General features: G+C 38.9%; 1 protein-coding gene across 1 annotated transcript in view; it reads right to left on the reverse strand.

The window, feature by feature from the left end:
* GRK3 (G protein-coupled receptor kinase 3) overlaps nucleotides 1–26,648 on the reverse strand; it is a 737,240-nt gene that overhangs the window by 22,694 nt on the left and 687,898 nt on the right. Inside the window, exons 18-19 of the mRNA XM_053702091.1 lie at nucleotides 16,315–16,477; nucleotides 15,587–15,723 (exon numbers count right to left, since the gene is read on the reverse strand). Of these exons, the coding sequence (XP_053558066.1) occupies nucleotides 15,587–15,723; nucleotides 16,315–16,477 (300 nt within the window). The remainder of the gene's footprint in view (nucleotides 1–15,586; nucleotides 15,724–16,314; nucleotides 16,478–26,648) is intronic.

The following is a 26,648-nucleotide window of genomic DNA, read 5'->3' on the forward strand; positions in this document are numbered from 1 at the left end:
TAGTTCTGGTAATTTAGCCAAAACCTCAGTCATAACAGTAGCCATATCCTGTAATGTGATTTGTAATGGCCGCCCAGATGTACTCGGCGCTACAATATCACGCACCTCCCTCTGAGCGGGAGATGTAGGTACTGACACGTGAGGCGAGTTAGTCGGCATAACTCTCCCCTCGTTGTTTGGTGAAATTTGTTCAATTTGTACAGATTGACTTTTATTTAAAGTAGCATCAATACAGTTAGTACATAAATTTCTATTGGGCTCCACTTTGGCATTGCAACAAATGACACAGGTATCATCCTCTGAATCAGACATGTTTAACACACTAGCAAATAAACTTGCAACTTGGAAATACAATTCAATTAGAATAATATTAAAATGTACTGTGCCTTTAAGAAGCACAGAAGATCTATGACAGTTGAAAATTAATAAATTGAAACAGTTATAGCCTCAATCCTTGTAAACAACACAACTTTAGCAAAGGTTTAATCCCATTAGCAAAGATAACAAATTCTGAAAGCAGGAAACAAATTACAGAATAAACGTTTTTTTATCTCAGTCAAACTATAATTCTCACAGCTCTGCTGAGAGAAATTACCTCCCTCAAAATAAGTTTTGAAGACCCCTGAGCTCTGTAGAGATGAACCGGATCATGCAGGGAATACAATGAGTTGCTGACTGAAATATTTGATGCATAGAAAAAGCGCCAAAAAACGGCCCCCTCCCCCTCACACACAGCAGTGAGGGAGAACAGAAACTGTCAGAAAACAGATTAAGCAACTGCCAAGTGGAAAAATAGTGCCCAAACATTTATTCACACAGTACCTCAGCAAATGAAAACGATTTTACATTCCAGCAAAAACGTTAAACATAATCTCTAGTTATTAAACAGCTTTATGTATTTCTTACAGTGTAATTCTAGTGAAGTACCATTCCCCAGAATACTGAAGTGTAAAGTATACATACATGACATTATATCGGTATGGCAGGATTTTCTCATCAATTCCATTGTCAGAAAATAAAAACTGCTACATACCTCTATGCAGATTCATCTGCCCGCTGTCCCCTGATCTGAAGTTTACCTCACTCCTCAGATGGCCGAGAACAGCAATATGATCTTAACTACTCCGGCTAAAATCATAGCAAAACTCTGGTAGATTCTTCTTCAAACTCTGCCAGAGAGGTAATAACACACTCCGGTGCTATTTTAAAATAACAAACTTTTGATTGAAGATATAAAACTAAGTATAATCACCATAGTCCTCTCACACATCCTATCTAGTCGTTGGGTGCAAGAGAATGACTGGGAGTGACGTAGAGGGGAGGAGCTATATGCAGCTCTGCTGGGTGAATCCTCTTGCACTTCCTGTTGGGGAGGAGTAATATCCCAGAAGTAATGATGACCCGTGGACTGATCACACTTAACAGAAGAAAATAAGCTTAATGCCTAATACTCCAATAAGACCTTCATGACAAAATCAGTACGGGAGAGGGGAACTCCAGGGTCCTAACCAGGAAACACTAAAATAAAATAACAAACAATCTTGCACATCTTCATTCTTCACCTAATTCCAGCAAAGGCAAAGACAAGACTGATTACAATAGAGGATGGAGGGTTAATAACATAATTTATGTAAGAACTTACTTGATAAATAAATTTCTTTCATATTGGCAATAGTCCATGAGTTAGTGACGTATGGGATATACAATCCTACCAGGAGGGGCAAAGTTTCCCAAACCTCAAAATGCCTATAAATACACCCCTCACCAGACCTACAATTTAGTTAAATGAATAGCCAAGAAGTGGGGTGATAAAGAAAGGAGTAAAAAGCATCAACAAAGGAATTTGGAAATAATTGTGCTTTATACAAAAAATCATAACCACCACAAAAAGGGTGGGCCTCTTGGACTCTTGCGAATATGAAAGAAATTAATTTATCAGGTAAGTTCTTACATAAATAATGTTTTCTTTTATGTAATTGGCAAGAGTCCATGAGCTAGTGGCGTATGGGATAGCAATACCCAAGATGTGGAACTCCACGCAAGAGTCACTAGAGAGGAAGGGATAAAATTAAAAACAGCCATTTCACGCTGAAAAAATAATCCACAACCCAAAATAGAAGTTAATTCTCATTAAATGAAAAGATAAGCAGAAGAATCAAATTGAAACAGCTGCCTGAAGAACTTTTCTACCAAAAACTGCTTCCGAAGAAGTGAAAACATCAAAACGGTAGAATTTAGTAAATGTATGCAAAGAAAACCAGGTTACTGCTTTGCAAATCTGATCAACTGAAGCTCCATTCTTAAAAGCCCACAAAGTGTAGACTGATGTAGTAGAATGAGCTGTAATTTTCTGAGACAGTTAAATGAAACCAAAGCTTTAACCACAAAGCCAAGGAAACGGCAGAAACCCTCTGACCTTTCCTAGAACCAGAAAAGATAATAAATAGACTAGAAGTCTTCTTGAAATCTTTAGTAGCTTCAACATAATATTTCAAAGCTCTTACCACATCCAAAGAATGGAAGGATTTCTCCAAATAATTCTTAGGATTATGACACAAGGAAGGGACAACTTCTCTATTAATGTTGTTAGAAATCACAACCTTAGGAAATAATTTAAATGAAGTCCGCAAAACAGCCTTATCCTGATGAAAAATCAGAAAAGGAGTTTCACAAGAAAGAGCAGATAATTCAGAAACTCTTCTAGCAGAAGAGATGGCCAAAAGGAACAACACTTTCCAAGAAAGTAGTTTAATATCCAAAGAATGCCTAGGTTCAAATGGAGGAACCTGTAAAGCCTTCAAAACCAAATTAAGACTCCAAAGAGGAGAGATTGATTTAATGACAGGCTTGATACAAACCAAAAGCCTGTTAAAAACAGTGAATATCAGGAAGCTTAGCAATCTTTCTGTGAAATAAGACAGAAAGAGCAAAGATCTGTCCCTTCAAGGAACTTGCAGACAAAACCTTATCCAAACCATCCTGAAGAAACTGTAAAATTCTAGGAATTCTGAAAGAATGCCAAGCGAATTTATGAGAAGAACACCATGAAAATAAGTCTTCCAAACTCAATTATAAATCTTTCTAGAAACAGATTTATGAGCCTGAATCATAGTATTAATCACTGAGTCAGAGAAACCTCTATGACTAAGCACTAGGTGTTCAATTCCCATACCTTCAAATTTAATGATTTAAAATCCTGATGGAAAAAACAGACCTTGAGACAATAGATCCAACCTAAATGGAAGAGGCCAAGGTTGGCAACTGGACATCCGAACAAGATCCACATACCAAAACCTGTGAGGCCATGCTGGAGCTACCAGCAATACAAATGACTGTTCTATGATGATTTTGGATATCACTCTTGGAAAAAGAACTAGAGGCAGAAAAATATAAGTAGGTTGGTAGCACCAAGGAAGTGTCAACGCATCCACTGCTTCCGCCTGAAGATGCCTGGACCTGGACAGGTACCTGGGAAGTGTCTTGTTTAGATGAGAAGTCATCAGATCTTTTTCTGGAAGAACCCACATCTGAACAATCTGAGAAAACACATCTGGATGGAGAGACCACTCCCCCGGATGTAAAGTCTGACAGCTGAGATAATCCGCTTCCCAATTGTCTACACCTGGGATATGTACCACAGAAATTAGACAAGAGCTGGATTCCGCCCAAGAAAGTATTTGAGATACTTCTATCATAGCTAGGGGACTGTGAGTCCCACCCAGATAATTGACATATGCCACAGCTGTGATACTGTCTGAAAACAAATGAACGGTTGTCTCTTCAACAGAGGCCAAAACTGAAGAGCTCTGAGAATTGCACAGAGTTCTAAAATATTGATTGGTAATCTCACCTCTTGAGATTTCCAAACCCCTTGTGTGCTGTCAGAGATCCCCAAACAGCTCCCCAACCTGAAAAGACTTGCATCTGTTGTTATCACAGTCCAGGTTGGACGAACCAAAGAGGCCCCTAGAACTATACGATGGTGATCTAACCACCAAGTCAGAGATAGTCAAACATTGGGATTTAAGGATATTAATTGTGATATCCTTGCATAATCCCTGCACCATTGATTCAGCATACAAAGCTGGAGAGGTCTCATATGAAAACGAACAAAGGGAATCTCGTCCGATGCTGCAGTCATGAGACCTAAAACTTCCATACACATAGCTACTGAAGGGAATGATAGAGACTGAAGGTTCCCACAAAATGAAACCAATTTAAATTGTCTCTTGTCTGTTAGAGACAGAGTCATGGACACTGAATCTATCTGGAAACTTAAAAAGGTGACCCTTGTCTGAGGAATCAAGGAACTTTTTAGTAAATTGATCCTCCATCCATGTCTTTGAAGAAACAACAGTAGTTGATTCGTGTGAGATTCTGCAGAACATAAAGACTGAGCAAGTACCAAAATATTGTCCAAATAAGGAAACACTGCAACACCCCGCTCTCTAATAACAGAGAGTAGGACACCAAGAACCTTTGAAAAGATTCCTAGAGCTATCGCTAGCCCAAAAAGGTAGAGCAACAAATTGGTAATGTTTGTCTAAAAAAGAGAATCTCAGAAATTGAAAGCAATCTGGATGAATCAGAATATGAAGATATGCATCCTGTAAGTCTATTGTGGGCATATAATGCCCTTGCTGAACAAAAAGCAGAATAGACCTTATAGTCACCATTTTGAAAGTTGGTACTCTTACATATCGATTAAAATGTTTTAGATCCAAAACTGGTCTGAATGAAATAACTTTCTTTGGGACAATGAATAGATTTGAATAAAACCCCAGACCCTGTTCCTGAAACGGAACTGACATGATTACCCCAGATAACTCCAGGTCTGAAACACACTTCAGGAAAGGCTGAGCCTTTACTGGGTTTGCTGGAATGTGTGAGAGAAAACTTTTTCTTACAAGCGGTCTTACTCTGAATGCTATTCTGTACCCCTGAAAGACAATATTCTGAATCCAATGATTTTGGACTGAATTGATCCAAACATCTTAGAAAAATCTTAATCTGCCCCCTACCAGCTGAGCTGGAATAAGAGCCGTACCTTCATGCGGACTTAAGGGCTGGTTTTGATCTCTTAAATGGCTTGGATTTATTCCAATTTGAAGAAGGCTTCCCATTGGAAACAGATTCCTTGGGGAAGACTTAGGTTTCTGTTCCTTATTTAAGAACGAAAACGGTTAGAAGCTTTAGATTTACCCTTAGATCTTATCTTGAGGCAAAAAAACTCCCTTCCCCCCAGTGACAGATGAAATTATTGAATCCAACTGTGAACCAAATAATTTATTACCTTGGAAGGAAAGAAATAGCAATCTGGACTTAGAAGTAATATCAGCATTCCAAGATTTAAGCCACAAAGCTCTTCTAGCTAAAATAGCTAGACAGAGATTTAAAATCAAATTTTGATGATATCAAAAAATGGCATCACAAATGAAATTATTAGCATGTTGAATCAAGTTAACAATGCTAGAAAAATCATGATTTGATACTTGTTGTGCTAAAGTTTCCAGCCAAAAAGTTGAAGCAGCTGCAAACATCAGCCAAAGAAATTGCAGGCCTAAGAAGAAGACCTGAAAATAAATAAGCTTTCCTTAGATAAGATTCAAGTTTCCTATCTAAAGGATCTTAAAAAGAAATACTATCTTCCGTAGAAATAGTAGTACGTTTAGCAAGAGTAGAGATAGCCCCATCAACTTTGAGGATCTTTTCCCAAAACTCCAATCTAACTGCTGGCAAAGGATACAATTTTTTAAACCTTAAAGAAGGAATAAAAGAAGTACCAGGCCTATTCCATTCCTTTGAATTCATATCAGAAATAGCATCAGGAACTGAAAAAAAACCCTGAAATAACCACAGGAGGTTTATAAACAGAATTTAAATGTTTACTAGCTTTAATATCAAGAGGACTAGTCTCCTCAATATCCAATATAATTAACACTTCTTCAACAAAGAACGAATGTACTCCATTTTAAACAAATAAGTAGATTTGTCAGTGTCAATATCTGAGGAAGGATCTTCTGAATCAGATACAGTGGGGCAAAAAAGTATTTAGTCAGCCATCAATTGTGCAAGTTCTCCCACTTAAGAAGATGAGAGAGGCCTGTAATTTTTATCATAGGTATACCTCAACTATGAAAGACAAAATGTGGAAACAAATCAAGACAATCACATTGTCTGATTTGGAAAGAATTTATTTGCAAATTATGGTGGAAAATAAGTATTTGGTCAATATCAAAAGTTCATCTCAATACTTTGTTATCTATCTTTTGTTGGCAATGACAGAGGTCATACGTTTTCTGTAAGTCTTCACAAGGTTGCCACACACTGTTGCTGCTCTGTTGGCCCATTCCTGCATGCAGATCTCCTCTAGAGCAGTGATGTTTTGGGGCTGTCGCTGGGCAACACAGACTTTCAACTCCCTCCAAAGGTTTTCTATGGGGTTGAGATCTGGAGACTGGCTAGGCCACTCCAGGATCTTGAAATGCTTCTTACGAAGCCACTCCTTCATTGCCCGGGCGGTGTGTTTGGGATCATTGTCATGCTGAAAGACCCAGCCACGTTTCATCTTCAATGACCTTGCTGATGGAAGGAGGTTTGCACTCAAAATCTCACAATACATGGCCCCATTCATTCTTTCATGTACACTGATAAGTCGTCCTGTTCCCTTTGCAGAGAAACAGCCCCAAAGCATGATGTTGCCACTCATGCTTCACAATAGGTATGGTGTTCTTTGGTTGCAACTCAGCATTCTCTCTCCTCCAAACACGACGAGTTGTGTTTCTACCAAACAGTTCTACTTTGGTTTCATCTGACCATATGACATTCTCCCAATCCACTTCTGGATCATCCAAATGCTCTCTAGCATACTTCAGACGGATCCGGACATGTACTGTCTTAAGCAGGGGGACACGTCTGGCACTGCAGGATCTGAGTCACTGGCGGCGTAGTGTGTTACTGATGGTAGCCTCTGTTACGTTGGTCCCAGCTCTCTGCAGGTCATTCACTAGGTCCCCCCATGTGGTTCTGGGATGTTTGCTCACCGTTCTTGTGATCATTTTGACCCCACGGGTGAGATCTTGCGTGGAGCCCCAGATCAAGGGAGATTATCAGTGGTCTTGTATGTCTTCCATTTTCTAATTATTGCTCCCATAGTTGAGTTCTTTACACCAAGCTGCTTGCCTATTGCAGATTCAGTCTTCCCAGCCTGGTGCAGGTCTACAATTTTGTTTCTGGTGTCCTTCGACAGCTCTTTGGTCTTCACCATAGTGGAGTTTGGAGTGTGACTGTTTGAGGTTGTGGACAGGTGTCTTTTATACTGATAACAAGTTCAAACAGGTGCCATTAATACAGGTAATGAGTGGAGGACAGAGGAGCCTCTTAAAGAAGAAGATACAGGTCTGTGAGAGCCAGAAATCTTGCTTGTTTATAGGTGACCAAATACTTATTTTCCACCATAATATGCAAATAAATTCTTTCCAAATCAGACAATGTGATTGTCTGGATTTATTTCCACATTTTGTCTCTCATAGTTGAGGTATACCTATGATGAAAATTACAGGCCTCTCTCATCTTCTTAAGTGGGAGAACTTGCACAATTGGTGGCTGACTAAATACTTTTTTGCCCCACTGTAGATCCTCATCAGAGAAGGATAATTCAGAATGTTGTTGGTCATTTGAAATTTCATCAACTTTATGAGAAGTTTTAAAAGACCTTTACATTTATTAGAAGGCGGGATGGCAGACAAAGCCTTCTGAATAGAATCAGCAATAAATTCTTATAAATTAACAGGTATATCTTGTACATTAGATGTTAAAAGAGCAGCAACAGGCAATGTACTAATACTGATGGACACATTCTCTGCATGTAAAAGTTTATCATGACAACTTATTACAAACCACAGCTGGAGATATAATCTCCATAAGATTACAACAAATGTACTTAGCTTTGGTAGAACTGTTATCAGTCAGCAGGATTCCAACAGTGTTTTCTGAGACAGGATCAGATTGAGACATCTTGCAAATGTAAGAGAAAAAACAACATATAAAGCAAAATTATCAATTTCCTTATATGGCAGTTTCAGGAATGGGAAAAAATGCAACAGCATAGTCCTCTGATAGAGAAAAACAGAATTTATGCTTACCTGATAAATTACTTTCTCCAACGGTGTGTCCGGTCCACGGCGTCATCCTTACTTGTGGGAATATCTCTTCCCCAACAGGAAATGGCAAAGAGTCCCAGCAAAGCTGGCCATATAGTCCCTCCTAGGCTCCGCCCACCCCAGTCATTCGACCGACGGACAGGAGGAAAAAATAGGAGAAACCATAGGGTGTCGTGGTGACTGTAGTTAGAGAAAATAATTCATCGGACCTGATTAAAAAACCAGGGCGGGCCGTGGACCGGACACACCGTTGGAGAAAGTAATTTATCAGGTAAGCATAAATTCTGTTTTCTCCAACATTGGTGTGTCCGGTCCACGGCGTCATCCTTACTTGTGGGAACCAATACCAAAGCTTTAGGACACGGATGAAGGGAGGGAGCAAATCAGGTTACCTAAACGGAAGGCACCACGGCTTGCAAAACCTTTCTCCCAAAAATAGCCTCCGAAGAAGCAAAAGTATCAAATTTGTAAAATTTGGCAAAAGTGTGCAGTGAACCAGCAGATATATCTTTTCCATATTTTATGGTAAATCTTTCTAGTTACCGGTTTTCTGGCTTGAACCAGAGTATCTATCACGGAATCTGAAAACCCACGCTTTGATAGAATCAAGCGTTCAATCTCCAAGCCGTCAGCTGGAGGGAGACCAGATTTGGATGTTCGAATGGACCCTGAACAAGAAGGTCCTGTCTCAAAGGTAGCTTCCATGGTGGAACCGATGACCAGGTCTGCATACCAAGTCCTGCGTGGCCACGCAGGAGCTATCAAGATCACCAAGGCCCTCTCCTGTTTGATCCTGGCTACCAGCCTGGGAATGAGAGGAAACGGTGGAAACACATAAGCTAGGTTGAAGGTCCAAGGCGCTACTAATGCATCCACTAGAGTCGCCTTGGGATCCCTGGATCTGGACCCGTAGCAAGGAACCTTGAAGTTCTGACGAGACGCCATCAGATCCAAATCTGGAATACCCCATAGTTGCGTCAACTGGGCAAAGATCTCCGGGTGGAGTTCCCACTCCCCCGGATGGAATGTCTGACGACTCAAATAATCCGCTTCCCAGTTTTCCACACCTGGAATGTGGATCGCAGATAGGTGGCAGGAGTGATTCTCCGCCCATTGTATTATTTTGGTCACTTCTTTCATCGCCAGGGAACTCCTTGTTCTCCCCTGATGATTGAGATACGCAACAGTCGTCATGTTGTCTGATTAGAATCTTATGAATCTGGCCTTTGCTAGCTGAGGCCAAGCCCTGAGAGCATTGAATATCGCTCTTAGTTCCAGAATGTTTATCGGGAGAAGAGACTCTTCCCGAGACCACAGTCCCTGAGCTTTCAGGGATTCCCAGACCGCGCCCCAGCCCACTAGGCTGGCGTCGGTCGTGACGATGACCCACTCTGGACTGCGGAAACTCATTCCCTGGGATAGGTGATCCTGGGTTAGCCACCAACGGAGTGAGTCTCTGGTCTTCTGATTTACTTGAATCACTGGAGACAAGTCTGTATAGTCCCCATTCCACTGTTTCAGCATGCACAGTTGTAATGGTCTTAGATGAATTCGCGCAAAATGAACTATGTTCATTGCTGCAACCATCAATCCTACTACTTCCATGCACTGAGCTACGGAAGGACGAGGAATAGAATGAAGAACTTGACAAGCGTTTAGAAGTTTTGACTTTCTGACTTCTGTCAAGAAAATCCTCATTTTTAAGGAATCTATTATTGTTCCCAAGAAGGGAACTCTTGTCGACGGAGACAGGGAACTTTTTTCTATGTTCACCTTCCATCCGTGAGATCTGAGAAAGGCCAGAACGATGTCTGAGTGAGCCTTTGCCTTTGAAAGAGACGACGCTTGTACTAGAATGTCGTCCAAGTACGGTACTACTGCAATGCCCCTTGGTCTTAGAACCGCTAGAAGGGATCCGAGTACCTTTGTGAAAATCCTTGGAGCAGTGGCTAACCCGAATGGGAGGGCCACAAACTGGTAATGTTTGTCCAGAAAGGCGAACCTTAGGAACTGATGATGTTCTTTGTGGATAGGGATATGTAGATACGCATCCTTTAGATCCACGGTAGTCATAAATTGACCTTCCTGAATTGTGGGTCGAATCGTTCGAATGGTTTCCATCTTGAACGATGGTACTCTGAGAAATTTGTTTAGGATCTTTAAATCCAGGATTGGTCTGAAAGTTCCCTCTTTTTTGGGAACTACAAACAGATTTGAGTAAAATCCCATTCCTTGTTCTGCCGTTGGAACTGGGTGTATCACTCCCATCTTTAACAGGTCTTCTACACAATGTAAGAATGCCTGTCTCTTTATTTGGTTTGAGGATAAGTGAGACATGTGGAACCTTCCCCTTGGGGGTAGTTCCTTGAATTCCAGAAGATAACCCTGAGAAACTATTTCTAGCGTCCAGGGATCCTGAACATCTCTTGCCCAAGCCTGAGCAAAGAGAGAGAGTCTGCCCCCCACTAGATCCGGTCCCGGATCGGGGGCTACTCCTTCATGCTGTTTTGTTAGCAGCGGCAGGCTTCTTGGCCTGCTTACCCTTGTTCCAGCCTTGCATCGGTTTCCAGGCTGGTTTGGTCTGTGTGGTATTACCCTCTTGCTTAGAGGATGCAGAATTAGAGCCCGGTCCGTTCCTGAAATTACGAAAGGAACGAAAATTAGACTTATTCTTGGCTTTGAAAGGCCTATCTTGTGGGAGGGCGTGGCCCTTTCCCCCAGTGATGTCTGAGATAATCTCTTTCAATTCTGGCCCAAAGAGAGTTTTTCCCTTGAAGGGGATATTAAGCAATTTTGTCTTGGATGATACATCCGCTGACCAAGACTTTAGCCAAAGCGCTCTGCGCGCCACAATTGCAAACCCTGAATTTTTCGCCGCTAATCTAGTTATTTGCAAAGCGGCATCTAAAATAAAAGAATTAGCCAACTTAAGTGCGTGAACTCTGTCCGTAACCTCCTCAAATGGAGTCTCTCTACTGAGCGACTTTTCTAGTTCCTCGAACCAGAACCACGCTGCTGTAGTGACAGGAACAATGCACAAAATGGGTTGAAGAAGGTAACCTTGCTGTACAAAAATCTTTTTAAGCAAACCCTCCAATTTTTTATCCATAGGATCTTTGAAAGCACAATTATCCTCGATAGGAATAGTAGTGCGCTTGTTTAGAGTAGAAACTGCCCCCTCGACCTTAGGGACCGTCTGCCATAAGTCCTATCTGGGGTCGACCATAGGAAATAATTTCTTAAATATAGGAGGGGGAACAAAAGGTATGCCGGGCTTCTCCCATTCCTTATTCACTATGTCCGCCACCCGCTTGGGTATAGGAAAAGCGTCGGGGTGCACCGGAACCTCTAGGAACTTGTCCATCTTGCATAATTTTTCTGGAATGACCAGGTTGTCACAATCATCCAGAGTAGATAACACCTCCTTAAGCAGTGCGCGGAGATGTTCTAATTTAAATTTAAATGTCACAACATCAGGTTCAGCCTGTTGGGAAATTTTTCCTGAATCTGAAATTTCCCCATCTGACAAAACCTCCCTCATGGCCCCTTCAGATTGGTGTGAGGGTATGACAGAACAATTATCATCAGCGGCCTCCTGCTCTTCAGTGTTTAAAACAGAGCAATCGCGCTTTCTCTGATATGCAGGCATTTTGGATAAAATATTTGCTATGGAGTTATCCATTACAGCCGTCAATTGTTGCATGGTAATAAGCATTGGCACGCTAGGAGTACTAGGGGCCTCCTGCGTGGGCAAAACTGGTGTAGACACAGAAGGAGATGATGTAGAACCATGTCTACTCCCTTCATCTGATGAATCATCTTGGGCAACTTCATTATCTGTGACAGTACTGTCCTTACTTTGTTTGGACGCTTTGGCACAATTATCACATAATTTACAAGGGGGAGACACATTGACTTTCATACATATAGAACATAGCTTATCTGAAGGCACAGACATGTTAAACAGGCTTAAACTTGTCAGTAAAACACAAAAACCGTTTTAAAACAAAACCGTTACTGTCTCTTTAAATTTTAAACAGAGCACACTTTATTACTGAATATGTGAAAAAATATGAAGGAATTGTTCAAAATTTACCAAAATTTCACCACAGTGTCTTAAAGCATTAAAAGTATTGCACACCAACTTTCAGAGCTTTAACCCTTAAAATAACGAAACCGGAGCCGGTTACAGTTTTAACCCCTCTACAGTCCCAGCTACAGCCTTTGCTGCGACTCTACCAAGCCCAGAGGGGAATACGATACCAAATGACGCCTTCTAAGAACTTTTCCAACTATTTTCAGGTCCTCACACATGCATCTGCATGTCTTGCTCTCAAAAACAACTGCGCAGTAATGGCGCGAAAATGAGGCTCAGCCTACAACTGGGAAGGCCCTTCCTGACTGGAAAAGGTGTCTAACATAGTGCCTGACGTTAAAAAACGTTCCCCAAGTTTATAAGTGTGAAATACCAGCATAAACATGTATAAAATGCCCAAATAAAGCAATCGATTTTGCCCATAAAAGTGTCTACCAGTTTTATAGCCCATATTAAGCCCTTTATTCTGCTTGAGACTAAGAAAATGGCTTACCGGTCCCCATGAGGGGAAATGACAGCCTTCCAGCATTACACAGTCTTGTTAGAAATATGGCTAGTCATACCTTAAGCAGAAAAGTCTGCTAACTGTTTCCCCGAACTGAAGTTACTTCATCTCAACAGTCCTATGTGGAAACAGCAAAGGATTTTAGTTACTTTCTGCTAAAATCATCTTCCTCTCACAAACAGAATTCTTCATCTCTTTCTGTTTCAGAGTAAATAGTACATACCAGCACTATTTTAAAATAACAAACTCTTGATAGTAGAATAAAAAACTACAACTAAACACCACATACTCTTAACCATCTCCGTGGAGATGTTGCCTGTGCAATGGCAAAGAGAATGACTGGGGTGGGCGGAGCCTAGGAGGGACTATATGGCCAGCTTTGCTGGGACTCTTTGCCATTTCCTGTTGGGGAAGAGATATTCCCACAAGTAAGGATGACGCCGTGGACCGGACACACCAATGTTGGAGAAAAAAGGCAAAAGGCATATAGGAATGGGGTTTAAATTATGAAAATATTTGGCGCCAAGAATGACGCACAAACAAACAGAAAATTTTTTTTGGGCGCTAACAACATCTAGAAATGACACACTCGCGTCATTGAAGACGCAACCTTGTGAAAGGACTTGGCGTCGACAAAGACGGCGGAAATGACAAATTTGCGTCAACGAACGTAACTTCGTGCCAAAAAAATCTCGCACCAAAAAGGACGCAATATAGTTTGGCATTTTGCGCCATCGCGAGCCTAATTCTGCCCGCGAATTTAAAATGACAGTCAATTGCAAAAAGACTATACCCCAGGTAAGAAATACATTTTCCTAAAAAATGCATTTCCCAGGTATGAAACTGACAGTCTGCAAAAGGAAATATACTGAAACCTGAATCATGGCAAATATAAGTACAATACATATATATTTAGAACTTTATATAAATACATAAAGTGCCAAACCATAGCTGAGAGTGTCTTAAGTAAATAAAAACATACTTACCAAAAGATACCCATCCACATATAGCAGATAGCCAAACCAGTAAAGAAACGGTTATCAGTAGAGGTAATGGAATATGAGAGTATATTGTCGATCTGAAAAGGGAGGTAAGAGATGAATCTCTACGACCGATAACAGAGAACCTATGAAATAGGTCCCCGTGAGGAAAACCATTGCATTCAATAGGCGATACTCCCTTCACATCCCTCTGACATTCACTGTACTCTGAGAGGAATAGGGCTTAAAAATGCTGAGAAGTGCATATCAACGTAGAAATCTTAGCACAAACTTACTTCACCACCTCCATAGGAGGCAAAGTTTGTAAAACTAAATTGTGGGTGTGGTGAGGGGTGTATTTATAGGCATTTTGAGGTTTGGGAAACTTTGCCCCTCCTGGTAGGATTGTATATCCCATATGTCACTAGCTCATGGACTCTTGCCAATTACATGAAAGAAAAAGAGCTCTGAGGTTTAGGAATCTTTGCCTCCTCCTAGTGGTAAGAAAGGTAATTTCCCAGGAGTAATGGATTGTGAACTCTTATCACCTGTATAAAAGGAATGTTTAATGAAATGTTTCTAATGGACAATTGTGCACAATTTTAAGACAAACAGTCAGTCTACAGTGTATTTCCGTTCTAAATAAAATAATAAAATAAAATATCCAAAATAACATCCCTTACTCCTCTTGGTCTAAGGACTCTGGGGAAGAGTTGTCCTAACAAACTAATAATGTATTATATACACGACTCCCCAGGACCTATTTAATGGGTACACCATCCAACTGATTTTACTGACCAACCTGTTAAAATGTAAGCCAATATTAAACTAAAGTTGCACAAATTAAAATCAATGTATGTTGAATTATGCAATTAATTGGTGATGTGTTAATATTTCAAAGTTTTAATTAGCCCCTACCCAGTTACTTCATAATGTATCCCAGCTGGAAGAAAGATTCTGTGGAAAACACTGCCACTGTATTAACTCTTAATACCCTTAACACTTTATACTCACTTTCTAACATAACAAGGGAACTCTATAATGTGGGGCCCATGTATAAGAGCTCAAAATATCCAATACATTTTTTAATTTTAATATTATTTTAAATGAAGTGAAGATTACCAGCCATTTTACACATTTATTTGTGATATTTGAAGAACCCTAATGTTTAAAAACAGCTCTAGTAAAGGGTTACTGTTTGACCATAGCATTATCTGGCAGGAAATGCTATGAATGGGAAACTAATACCTTACCATGTGATGTTTTTTTTTATAAACAGTCCAGGATTCCTAAACGAAAAATAATACCATCATAAACTACCAGCAAAATCTGTCAGAACTCTTAATGGGAGCAAATGGGATAGCCACACAGTGCAGGATAAATGAAAGCAGAGCAGACAAAATGGACATACAAAAAATCTAGCCAAAACACAACACTGCTAATTATCTGGCTTCCTATTTGCTGATAAAACCACAAAATAAAATTTGATCTAATCTAAAAAAAGTGAAGTTGTGGAATTGAAAACAGAACATATTCTATAAACAAAGACTATAAGCACAGATGTATAGAACATAGGGAACACAGCTAAATATGTCTGGTTGCATGTTTGGACAGAAAACGTTCCCACTGTTATAACAGCTTATACAGGAAACTGTAATGCAAGACAGTAGGCATCAACTAATTTAGAACAAAGTTTGTCTAATAAAACCACCTGCCGAAACACAAAATGATTGTCATCTTCTTGGGGTTTGGTATAGGTCACCATGTTGTTTATTATCCAAACATGCCAGAGCATCCAACTTTACTAAATCTATAGCAAATAATAAAGACTAAAACAACTTACCCGAGACTCCCCTTCTCCCCTCCATTCAAGTCTGTTTGGAAAGAGGTAAAAGTAACGTCGTTGCCACTGAGTCAGGAATGGATTCCCAAGCTTCAGCATGTAGCCATGCATAATGCAATCTTTACCTAGTGCATAATCTGAAGGACAACGTATATTGAATTAATACATTGCAATAAATCTCAATTATTTTACCTATACTTATATGAAAACAAGCTTTAAAGGGACAACTAACTCATAGCATATATTAGCAACTGAGCACAATATAGCAAAATACATGTTTAATAATAATTTTGCACTTTTATTTTGTTCACACAATTTAAATGCTTTTGTAAATCAAGAGCAGTCCAGGGAAACAGTCTGGTTGCGCCAGTTATGGACAGATAGCAATGAGTTAATGCTCTAAGATAACCAATCACTGTGTAAAACATAGAGACGCAAACTATGGCTTGAGGGCTACATCCAGCCCCCAAGGATTTTTGTGTGGCCCTCAACAGTAATTTGTTATTGAAACAGCAGTACTTGAATAGTATATATACTTACATTAAATTAATTCTTAGTAACTAATATGTAATTTTTAACTAAAAATGTTTTTTATAATCAAATTTAATGTTCATTTTTATTTATTATGGTATTTACTATGATTATAATGTAACAATTACAATAAATGCCTTTACGTATTACATGTGAGCCCCTAATATGACAATGTCTTTAAATGTCAAAAGCAGTACCTTCTTCATGTCCAAGTTGCTTGTTTTTCGCTCTCTTCCTAACTTCAATTTTATCTGTGTCGCTATTGACTGCATCATACACAGTTTCTGCTACTTCTTGTTGCCATCTCTCAGATATCACCAAAGGAAAGTTTTTGTACAATTCTTGATCACTATCAAGAAGCTGGAAACAAAAAATGACATGGAATCTAAGCATGATAAAGCACCTGGGCCTAATGTGTATAAACCAATGCATAATTCTTATGCTGAAGCACACTTAAGAGGCTGAAGACCTCCCTTTTTTTGCAGTACATTGGTAAAGCTGTTGCAAGGATGCTTCTGTGCTTTTTACAAAAAAAAGTACAGAGTGTTTACTGATGAAATATGAATGGGACACTTGAGATGAGATAATAATTTATTTAACATAACTACATAGAATTTGGATATGAATCATAGAATCATAAATTAACAGTACACAATGCTAATATATTATGACTAAAAAGAAGCTACACAATGGTTTTATTCTTAATATATTGTGTTCAATGTTTTATGTGTAGTGTTTATTTTTAAATCATGTCTGTTCATAGAAATCTGCTTAATCCGGAAGCACTAATGAGTGTGAAGAAATTGATAACATTTTAGCAATATGGTTTCATTCAAGCATTTGTAGAACACATGAATCGGGTAAGATTTAGTGAATCTATCTAAGGAGACCACGTGGCACCATTGCCTAAATGTTCAACTGAAGCTTCACAATGACAGTCTAAGGAAGATTCAATTATTTGAGAAGAATCCTAAACCTTAAAAGGAACCGGGAATGACCAGTCATACAAATATATAGTGAAAACAATCAGAAAAAGTAAACTGTGGTAAATTGTTACTTTTTCTTGCACCAGAACACAGCCAAAAACAATTTTTGATTTCTGAATTCTGAAACAATTCTTGATTTTCTTTAAAAGGATTTCAGAGCTCTAATGAACTCAAGCCTTTTGTTCATTCATATCAAATGTGCAAAGACATGGTATTTGTTAGGGGAAAAAAATAATAAAGAATTTGAGAATTATCATCCACAAATATGATAACTAAATGAATGAATGGATATAGAATATTAGAATTAGAGTATTAGATAAACAAAATGAACATAAAATTCTTAGGATTTGTAAAGAAGGAAGAAATGAAAAAGCAGACTTAAAGTGAAGGTCCATTTTGATGAATTAGTGCCTGGTTTTTAATAATCCTATTAAAAACGAGGGCACTTTATTGCATCAAAATTGACATTTCACTCATTTCTTAAAAAACTTACCTTTTAATCCTGGCAGCCACTCCAGCACTTCCTCCGCCCGTCACAAGCCGTCTTTGCGGGTCCAAAACGAAAAATCTGGCTTCCTCCAATCACAGCGTTGCATCAGACCAAGATTCCGGGGGGCGGAGTCGTGATTGGAGGAAGCTGGATTCATCATTTCTGACGTCTGCAGAGCCTTCCGACGACCGGGGGAATCGCTAGAGCGGCTGCCAGGATTAAAAGGTAAGTTTTTGAAGAAAAAGAGTGAAATGTCAATTTTGATGAATTAAAGTGCCCTTGTTTTTAATAGGATTATTAAAAAATGGGCACTAATTTATCAAAATTGACCTTCACTTTAATACTCAGCATAAGCTAATTAGGGCAGTTTATAGAATTACTGCCGAATGGAAAGTCACATATTGAAGAATACAAACTACAGCATCCAGATCAGCTCAGAAACATGTCTCAATGTGAACCAAGCCACTGGTAGAACAGTCCTACATGTTGCATTTTAAAGACGCAGTGCAATGGTTCAAATGATAATATTTAAGAACCCACAGAACTAAATTTAAAACACAAGGAAATTAAGATCTTTAAAGGCAGGACAATTATTTCCATAACCTGAAAGAATGTCAAAACCTAAGAATAAAGACAAACCTTTAGGTGGAAAAGAACTGCAAGTGCAGAAACCTGAACAAAGATTACATATTATTTTGGAGAGTTTTCCCACTTTAAAAGTGGGGCTATTTGCATTGTCCTCCCCAAGATCTATTAAATGGGCATACCACTCAGCTGATTTTACTGACCAACCAGCTAGAATTGAAGCCAATGTTAAGATAAAATTAGCTATTAAATTGATTTAATTATAATTTGTGCAATAAACATCGAAAAAAAAGTTATGTTAAATTATGCAATTATTATTATTATGCGTTGGATAGCTTATAGTGACACGAAACCCCAAAAAAATATTTCAGGATACAGATAGAGCATACAATTTTAAACAACTTTCCAGTTTACTTCTATTACCTAGGTAGACTCAGAAGCTGGGAGCTAGATGCACACACATACCTCCTTACATTGGCTTACTGGTGCGTTTATCTAGCTCCCAGTAGTGCTTTGCTGCTCCTTCAATAAAGGATACAAGAGAATGAAGCAAAATTGATAACATAAGTAAATTGGAGGGTTGTTTAAAATGGTATGCTTTATCTGAATCACGGAAAAAAAAAATTCAGGTTTTGAGTCCCTTTAACCCCTTAAGCCTATAGGATGTAGCTACTATGTCAGCGTACCCTGTTGATGTAGTACCTATGTCCAAAATTCTGCCTCATGCTGCAGTCCTAATTGTCAGCTTTGACAGCTAAGACTGCCTTCGTTCTTTCTTTACCATATGAAGGCAGATTGCCGATGCAGACAGTGACATTCTGTGTGCAGTCATAACACAAATGTTTGTAAAAGCTTCTCTAGGATGGCATTGCTTTGCAACTGCTTTTTGTTAATTAGAAGCCCGCTAATTGCATCTGCGCACCACACTTTTAATAATCCTAGCAGTGAAGGGGTTAATCAGGAAGCTTGAAGTTGTAAGGTTAATTTTAGATGTATTGTAGAGATTACCCTCTTACCTGAAACCTCCCACCCTCTGTTCCCTACCTGATCCCTCCCAAACAGTTCTCTTACCTCCATCACCCCCCACTGGTCACCACCATCTTAGGTACTGGCAGACAGTCTGCCAGTATGCAGTTTAGTGATAGTATATACATATATATTTTTTAAATTTCTGCAGTCAACCCTCCTCACCAACCCAAGTCCTTGAAACCCAGACACTAACAGAATTCAAAACATTAAGAAATCTCTCAACTTGTATTGTAAGAAAACTCAAATTTGCTAACAGATAAAATAGCTAAAAGAAACAACACTTCTAAAAGAAGTTTAATAGCCACCTCAAAAGGAGGAACCTGCAAAATCCTCAAAACCAAATTAAGGTTCCAAGGAGGAAAAAATGGATAACATGCTTAAAGGGATAGGAAAGTCAAAATTAAATTTGCATGATTCAGATAGACCATGTAATTTTAAGACACTTTTAAATTAATTTCTATTTTCAAATGTGCTTCATTCTCTTGTTATCCCTTGTTTAAAAAGAATATGCACATATCCTACACTAGAGGGAGCTAACTGCTGATTGGTGCATGCACACATTTGTCTCTAGACTAGCTGCCAGTAGTGTAATTCTGTTTCTTCAGCAAAGGATAACAAAATAATAAAGGCCTTCCAGAACCTTAAATAAAAGTTTCCCTAGACACAGACTTTACAAGCCTGTGTAAGAAACTCAGTAACTGAACGGATAGTTCAAAGACAAGGTGAATGTAGTGCTAAAAACAAATACACAGAGCGCCTCCTAAAAGGCTAAGACACTAGTAGTGACAAGATTATTTAAATAAAATATGTTGAAATTCTATAGGGGTATATAAAATATTTTATAAGTTACTTATAGCTAAAATATACAAACAAGATACAAAAGTGGATCCACTTAAAATTAACAATAAAATATGCATATATCTATATAAAAACCAATAATACAATTGTGGTTAAAAACCACAACAAAACTTAATCACAAAATAAATTACAATAAAACAGCTGTTAACTGATAAGCTGGTTGATGGTTGGATAAAAAATATAAATATATAAAAACATCATATATAAAAACATCATATATAAAAACATCATATATAAAAACATCAATTTACTGAGTGGGTGTCCATAAATATGTAGGTCCCAAACTTTAAATTCTTTCCAGAGAGTGAATGTCCAATATGAAGATTTTATTTTAAAACAATTATCCTTATATATAGAATAGGAAACAATGGGGCCGTTTGAGCTGAAAAAAAACCTAACACCTGCAAAAAAGCAGCGTTCAGCTCCTAACGCAGCCCCATTGTTTCCTATGGGGAAACACTTCCTAAGTCTGCACCTAACACTCTAACATGAACCCCGAGTCTAAACACCCCTAAGTTTACACTTATTAACCCCTAATCTGCCGCCCCCGCTATCGCTGACCCCTGCATATTATTATTAACCCCTAATCTGCCGCTCCGTACACCGCCGCAACCTACGTTATCCCTATGTACCCCTAATCTGCTGCCCCTAACACCGCCGACCCCTATATTATATTTATTAACCCCTAATCTTCCGCCCCCGCTATCGCCGACACCTGCATATTTTTTTTAACCCCTAATCTGCCGCTCCGTACACCGCCGCAACCTACGTTATCCCTATGTACCCCTAATCTGCTGCCCCTAACACCGCCGACCCCTATATTATATTTATTAACCCCTAATCTGCCGCCCCCAACGTCGCCACCACCTACCTACAATTATTAACCCCTAATCTGCCGACCGGACTTCACCGCTACTCTAATAAATGTATTAACCCCTAAAGCTAAGTCTAACCCTAACACTAACACCCCCCTAAGTTAAATATAATTTAAATCTAACGAAATAAATTAACTCTTATTAAATAAATTAATCACATCATCTTTTCAGGATTTTTTGGATACTCACAATAATTTTTGAAATTTGATTTGAAAACCACTACGTTTTTCTTTTTTTACACACTTCATCATTTCACCGTTTATCGAGGGATATATAAGGATAATTGTTTTAAAATAGAATCTTCATATTGGACATTCACTCTCTGGAAAGAATTTAAAGTTTGGGACCTACATATTTATGGACACCCACTCAGTAAATTGATGTTTTTATATATTTATATTTTTTATCCAACCATCAACCAGCTTATCAGTTAACAGCTGTTTTATTGTAATTTATTTTGTGATTAAGTTTTGTTGTGGTTTTTAACCACAATTGTATTATTGGTTTTTATATAGATATATGCATATTTTATTGTTAATTTTAAGTGGATCCCTATAGAATTTCAACATATTTTATTTAAATAATCTTGTCACTACTAGTGTCTTAGCCTTTTAGGAGGCACTCTGTGTATTTATTTTTAGCACTACATTCACCTTTTTGGGGGCGCTGGTACCCACAATACTAGGAGCTACAGACACAAGGTTGAGCGCTGTCAGATTTTAACGGATAGTTCACAGACAGAAAGGATTTCTGATTCTAATCTCTATGCCATCAAGCACAGAGATCTAGAACACAGATGAAAAAACAGACATTGAAAATAGAAGGTCTGGATGCAAAGAAAGCAGCCAAGAAGAGAAACTGGACATCAGAACAAAATCTGCATACCCTATTCAGCAGAAACAAGCGGGATCAATCAGAATCACCAAAGCTCTTCCTGCCAGATATTGCCAATCTCCCTGGGAAAAAAGGCCAAAGGTGGGAAAAAAAATATATAGGCTAGCCAAAATGACCACTGAACTACCAGAGCATCCACAGCCAAAATTCAAAGATCCCTGGCCCTACACAGTAAATAGGAAATTTAAGATTCAACCGAGAAGCCATCAGAACTATCTCTGGGTGGCCCCAAATATCTATTAACTGATTGAACATAGCCAGATGAAGAGACCACTCTTCCAGAAGGAAAGAGAAAAACTAATATTTAAGTTAAATTCAGAAAATATAAAGTTAAAGGATAATATCCCGGTTAAAAGAGTTCTTGAAGTAAGGGAAATACTTATCCCCTCTGAAAGAAATCTTAAAAACTTATAATTTGATAAATCACAAATACAGGAACAAATACATCTTGCATCCAGGTTGCATACTTGTAAACTGAGGCACGCGTCAAACTTACGTCATACATAATAGCAAAGGTCAACGTGCGACAACAAGATGCAGCAAAAAACACGCGTGAAAACACTAAGCCTCAAAAAAGTATGCGCATAAATCAAATGACGCAGTGAAAAAACATAATTTATATCATACCTGATAAATTCCTTTCTTTCATGGTGATAAGAGTCCACAATCCCTTACTCCTGGGAAGTTATTTTCTTAAAAGAAGAGGACAAGGCTGGTAACTGGACATCTGATCCAGATCTGCAAAAGAAACTCTTTTTTGCCATTTAGGAGCAATGAGAATCACTGATGCATTCTCTTACCTGATCTTGGTCATAACTCTGGATAACAGAACAAGAGGAGGAAACACATAAGCCAGCTGAAACGACCAAGGCATTCTCAGAGCATATGTCTCCAGATCCCATGGATCCCTGGACCTGGAGAAATACTGAGGAAGATTGATGCTTAATTTGGAAGCCATGAGATCTCTCTCTGGTAGGCCCCAAAAATTTACAATATGACTGAAAACATCAGGATGAAGTAAACTTTCCCCTGGATGGATTGTCTGACGACTGAGAAAATCTGCTTGCCAATTGTCTACTCCTGGAACATGATTAGCAATGATGAATCTCTGCGCAATTCAAAATTTTCTGAACTTCCTTCATCGCCAAGGAACTCCTGGTTCCCCCCTCGTAATTGATATATGCCATAGCTGTGACATTGTCTGACCAAAACTGAAGGAAGGATTCTATCCTTAACTGGGGACAAAAAAGAAGAGTCCTGTGAATTGCTTGGAGTTCCAAAATATTTATGGGCAACTTGGCCTCCCAAGATGCCCAAACTCCTTGAGCAAAACGAGAACCCCATAATGCACCCCAGCCGGACACACTTGCATCTGTCAAAAAACATAATTTATGCTTACCTGATAAATTTATTTCTCTTGTGATGTATCGAGTCCACGGATTCATCCATACTTGTGGGATATTCTCCTTCCGAGAGCACCCACAGCAGAGCTGTCTATATAGCTCCTCCCTTAGCTCCACCCCCAGTCATTCGACCGAAGGCTAGGAAGAAAAAGGAGAAACTATAGGGTGCAGTTTTTAAAATTAAAATATACTGCCTGTCTTAAATAAACAGGGTGGGCCATGGACTCGATACATCACAAGAGAAATAAATTTATCAGGTAAGCATAAATTATGTTTTCTCTTGTAAGATGTATCGAGTCCACAGATTCATCCATTACTTGTGGGATACCAATACCAAAGCTTTAGGACACGGATGAAGGGAGGGACAAGACAGGGACCTTAAACGGAAGGCACCACTGATTATAGAACCTTTCTCCCAAAAATAGCCTCCGAAGAAGCAAAAGTATCAAATTTGTAAAATTTGGAAAGTATGAAGCGAAGACCAAGTCGCCGCCTTACAAATCTGTTCAACAGAAGCCTCATTTTTAAAAGCCCATGTGGAAGCCACTGCTCTAGTAGAATGAGCAGTAATTCTTTTAGGAGGCTGCTGGCCAGCAGTCTCATAAGCCAAACGGATGATGCTTTTCAGCCAAAAGGAAAGAGAGGTAGCCGTAGCCTTTTGACCTCTCCATTTACCAGAATAAACAACAAACAATGAAGATGTCTTTAGTTGCTTGTAAGTAGAACTTTAAAGCACGAACCACATCAAGATTGTGCAACAGACGTTCCTTCTTTGATGAAGGATTAGGACACAGTGAAGGAACAACAATCTCCTGATTGATATTCCTATTAGAAACAACCTGAAGAAACCCAGGTTTGGTACGCAAAACCACCTTATCTGCATGGAAAACAAGGTAAGGTGAGTCACACTGTAAAGCAGACAACTCAGAAACTCTTTGAGCCGAAGAGATAGCTACTACAAACAAAACTTTCCAAGACAGAAGCTTAATATCTATGGAATGCATAGGTTCAAACGGAACCCCTTGAAGAACTTTAAGAACTAAGTTTAGGCTCCATGGTGGAGCAACAGGTTTAAATACAGGCTTGATCCGGACCAAGGCCTGACTAAATGCTTGAACGTCTGGGACATCTGCCAGACGTTTGTGTAAAAGAATAGACAAAGCAGATATTTGTCCTTTTAAGGAACTAGCTGATAATCCCTTCTCCAATCCTTCTTGGAGAAAAGATAATATTCTAGGAATCCTAATCTTACTCCATGAGTAACCCTTGGATTCACACCAATAAAAATATTTGCGCCAAATCTTATGATAAATCTTCCTGGTGACAGGCTTTCTAGCTTGAATCAGGGTATCAATGACTGACTCAGAGAAACCACGCTATCCACGAGAGAGATAGCCTTAAAAGAGGGAGATAATTTGCAATAACTGGGAGTGATCCCTGTTCCATTGATTCAGCGCATGCAAAGCTGAAGAGGCCTCATATGAAGCCAAGCATAAGGCTCCGCATCTGATGCTTTCACCATCAAACCTATTACTTCTATGCAGGAAGCTACTGAAGGGAAAGGCTGAGCCTGAATATTAAGACAAGCAGATATTAACTTTGAATCCCTTGACTCGTTTAGAGACAGTCTCATGGAAATTGTATCTATTTGAAGTACCAGAAGTGTCACCTTTGTCTAAGGAATCAAACATTTTTAGCAAATTTACATTCCAACAATGAACCTGAACAGTTGTTTGACATGAAATTCTGCTTAAAGTATAGATGGAGATTGAACTGAGATATCGTCCAAATAGGGGAAAACAGAAATACCCGAGACCTTATGACTGAAATCAAGCCACCCAAGACATTTGCAAAGATTCTTGGTGCAGTAGCCAGACTGAAAGAAAGAGCCACAAACTGATGTTTGTCCGGAAATGTAAACCTCAGAAACCGGTGATGTTCCAAATGAAAAGGAACATCCAGGTAGGCATCCTATGGTGGTGACATATAGTGACCTTGACGAATAAAAGGAAGGCTAGTCCTGATGGTTTCCATCATGAAAGTTAGAATCCTGAAAAATTTGCTCAATATCTTTAAATCTAGAACAGGTTGAAAGGTTTCTTCTTTTTTGGGAACTATGAAGAGATTTGTGTAAAACCACTTCCCCTGTTCTAAAGGAGATACTGCGACTATAAAGCCCATAGATTCCAGATCTGAAACACAGTGAAGAAAAGCCTGAGCTTTCACTGTGTTCTTTGGCACCATTGAAAGAAAAAAGCTGTCACTGGGAGGCTTTGAATTAAAGGCTATTAGATAACCTTGAGAGAAAAATTTCAGAGCCCAAGGATCTGAAACTGAATAAAACCTTGCAACCTGAAAATGCATCCTACCAGAGATACTCGACTGGGGGCCGCACCTTCATGCTGACGTAGAAGTAGGGGTGGATCTTTAGGACTGCTTAGACTTGTGCCAATTGGCACCAGGTCTCCAGGGCTTACCTGAGCCGCTTTGATTTTAAAAAGAGGCAGCTGATTATTGCTCATTGTTCTGACGTAAGGAACAAAATTGACCAGAAGTTTTAAATTTAACCTTAAACTTTTTATCCTATGGAAGAAACTAACTCTTGCCACCAGTAGCTGCTAAAATAATATTGTCCAGTTCAGTCCCAAAAAGTCTATTACCTTGAAAAGAAATGGAAAGTAATTTATTCTTAGAAGCTGCATCAGCAGACAAAAATTTAAGCCATAAAGCATGTCTGGCAACAATTAAAAGATACAAATTCTTAGAGCTATTTCTGATAATATCAAGAAGAGCGTCAGCCACAAAAAGCATTAGCACATTTAAGTATCTCCAAAAGTTCCAGAAAGTTATCTCTATCAGACTCATCTAGAACCTGAACAGAGAGATTCTCTAACCAGCTTATACATCAGCAATAGCAACAGCAGGTTTAAAAATATAAGCAGAATGGAGAAAAGATTTTTTAATGACTAAAATAATATATTTAGAGCTTTTAATACCGGTCCAAACTCTATCCATGTGAGCATAGGCAACAAAAGCCTGTAGTTCTACTACACAAAACCATAATATCTACAAAAGACATTACAAAAAATATAGAATAAATAAATTAATATTCAATATGGTTATGGTAGACTGCACAATTAATGGGACATTAAATGCTTGAGATTTGTAAATACAATGTTTAGTTATGCATAATGAAACAATATACTTTCATTATGAATTCTGCCCCCTTTTCTTGTAATTTAGCTTTAAAAATTGCGACTTTTTAAGTTCTCAGGACTTAAAATGCACCAAGCTGACTTCTCAAGGCTAGCCCTGCTATATAATTATAATAATTGGCTTTAGCAACGTACTAACATTATGACTATGGCTAGCCTTGTTATCTACTGACTAAAACCCACATTTGCGCCTCCA

The sequence above is a fragment of the Bombina bombina genome, chromosome 2 (genome assembly GCF_027579735.1).
Source record: "Bombina bombina isolate aBomBom1 chromosome 2, aBomBom1.pri, whole genome shotgun sequence".
NCBI lineage: Eukaryota > Metazoa > Chordata > Amphibia > Anura > Bombinatoridae > Bombina > Bombina bombina.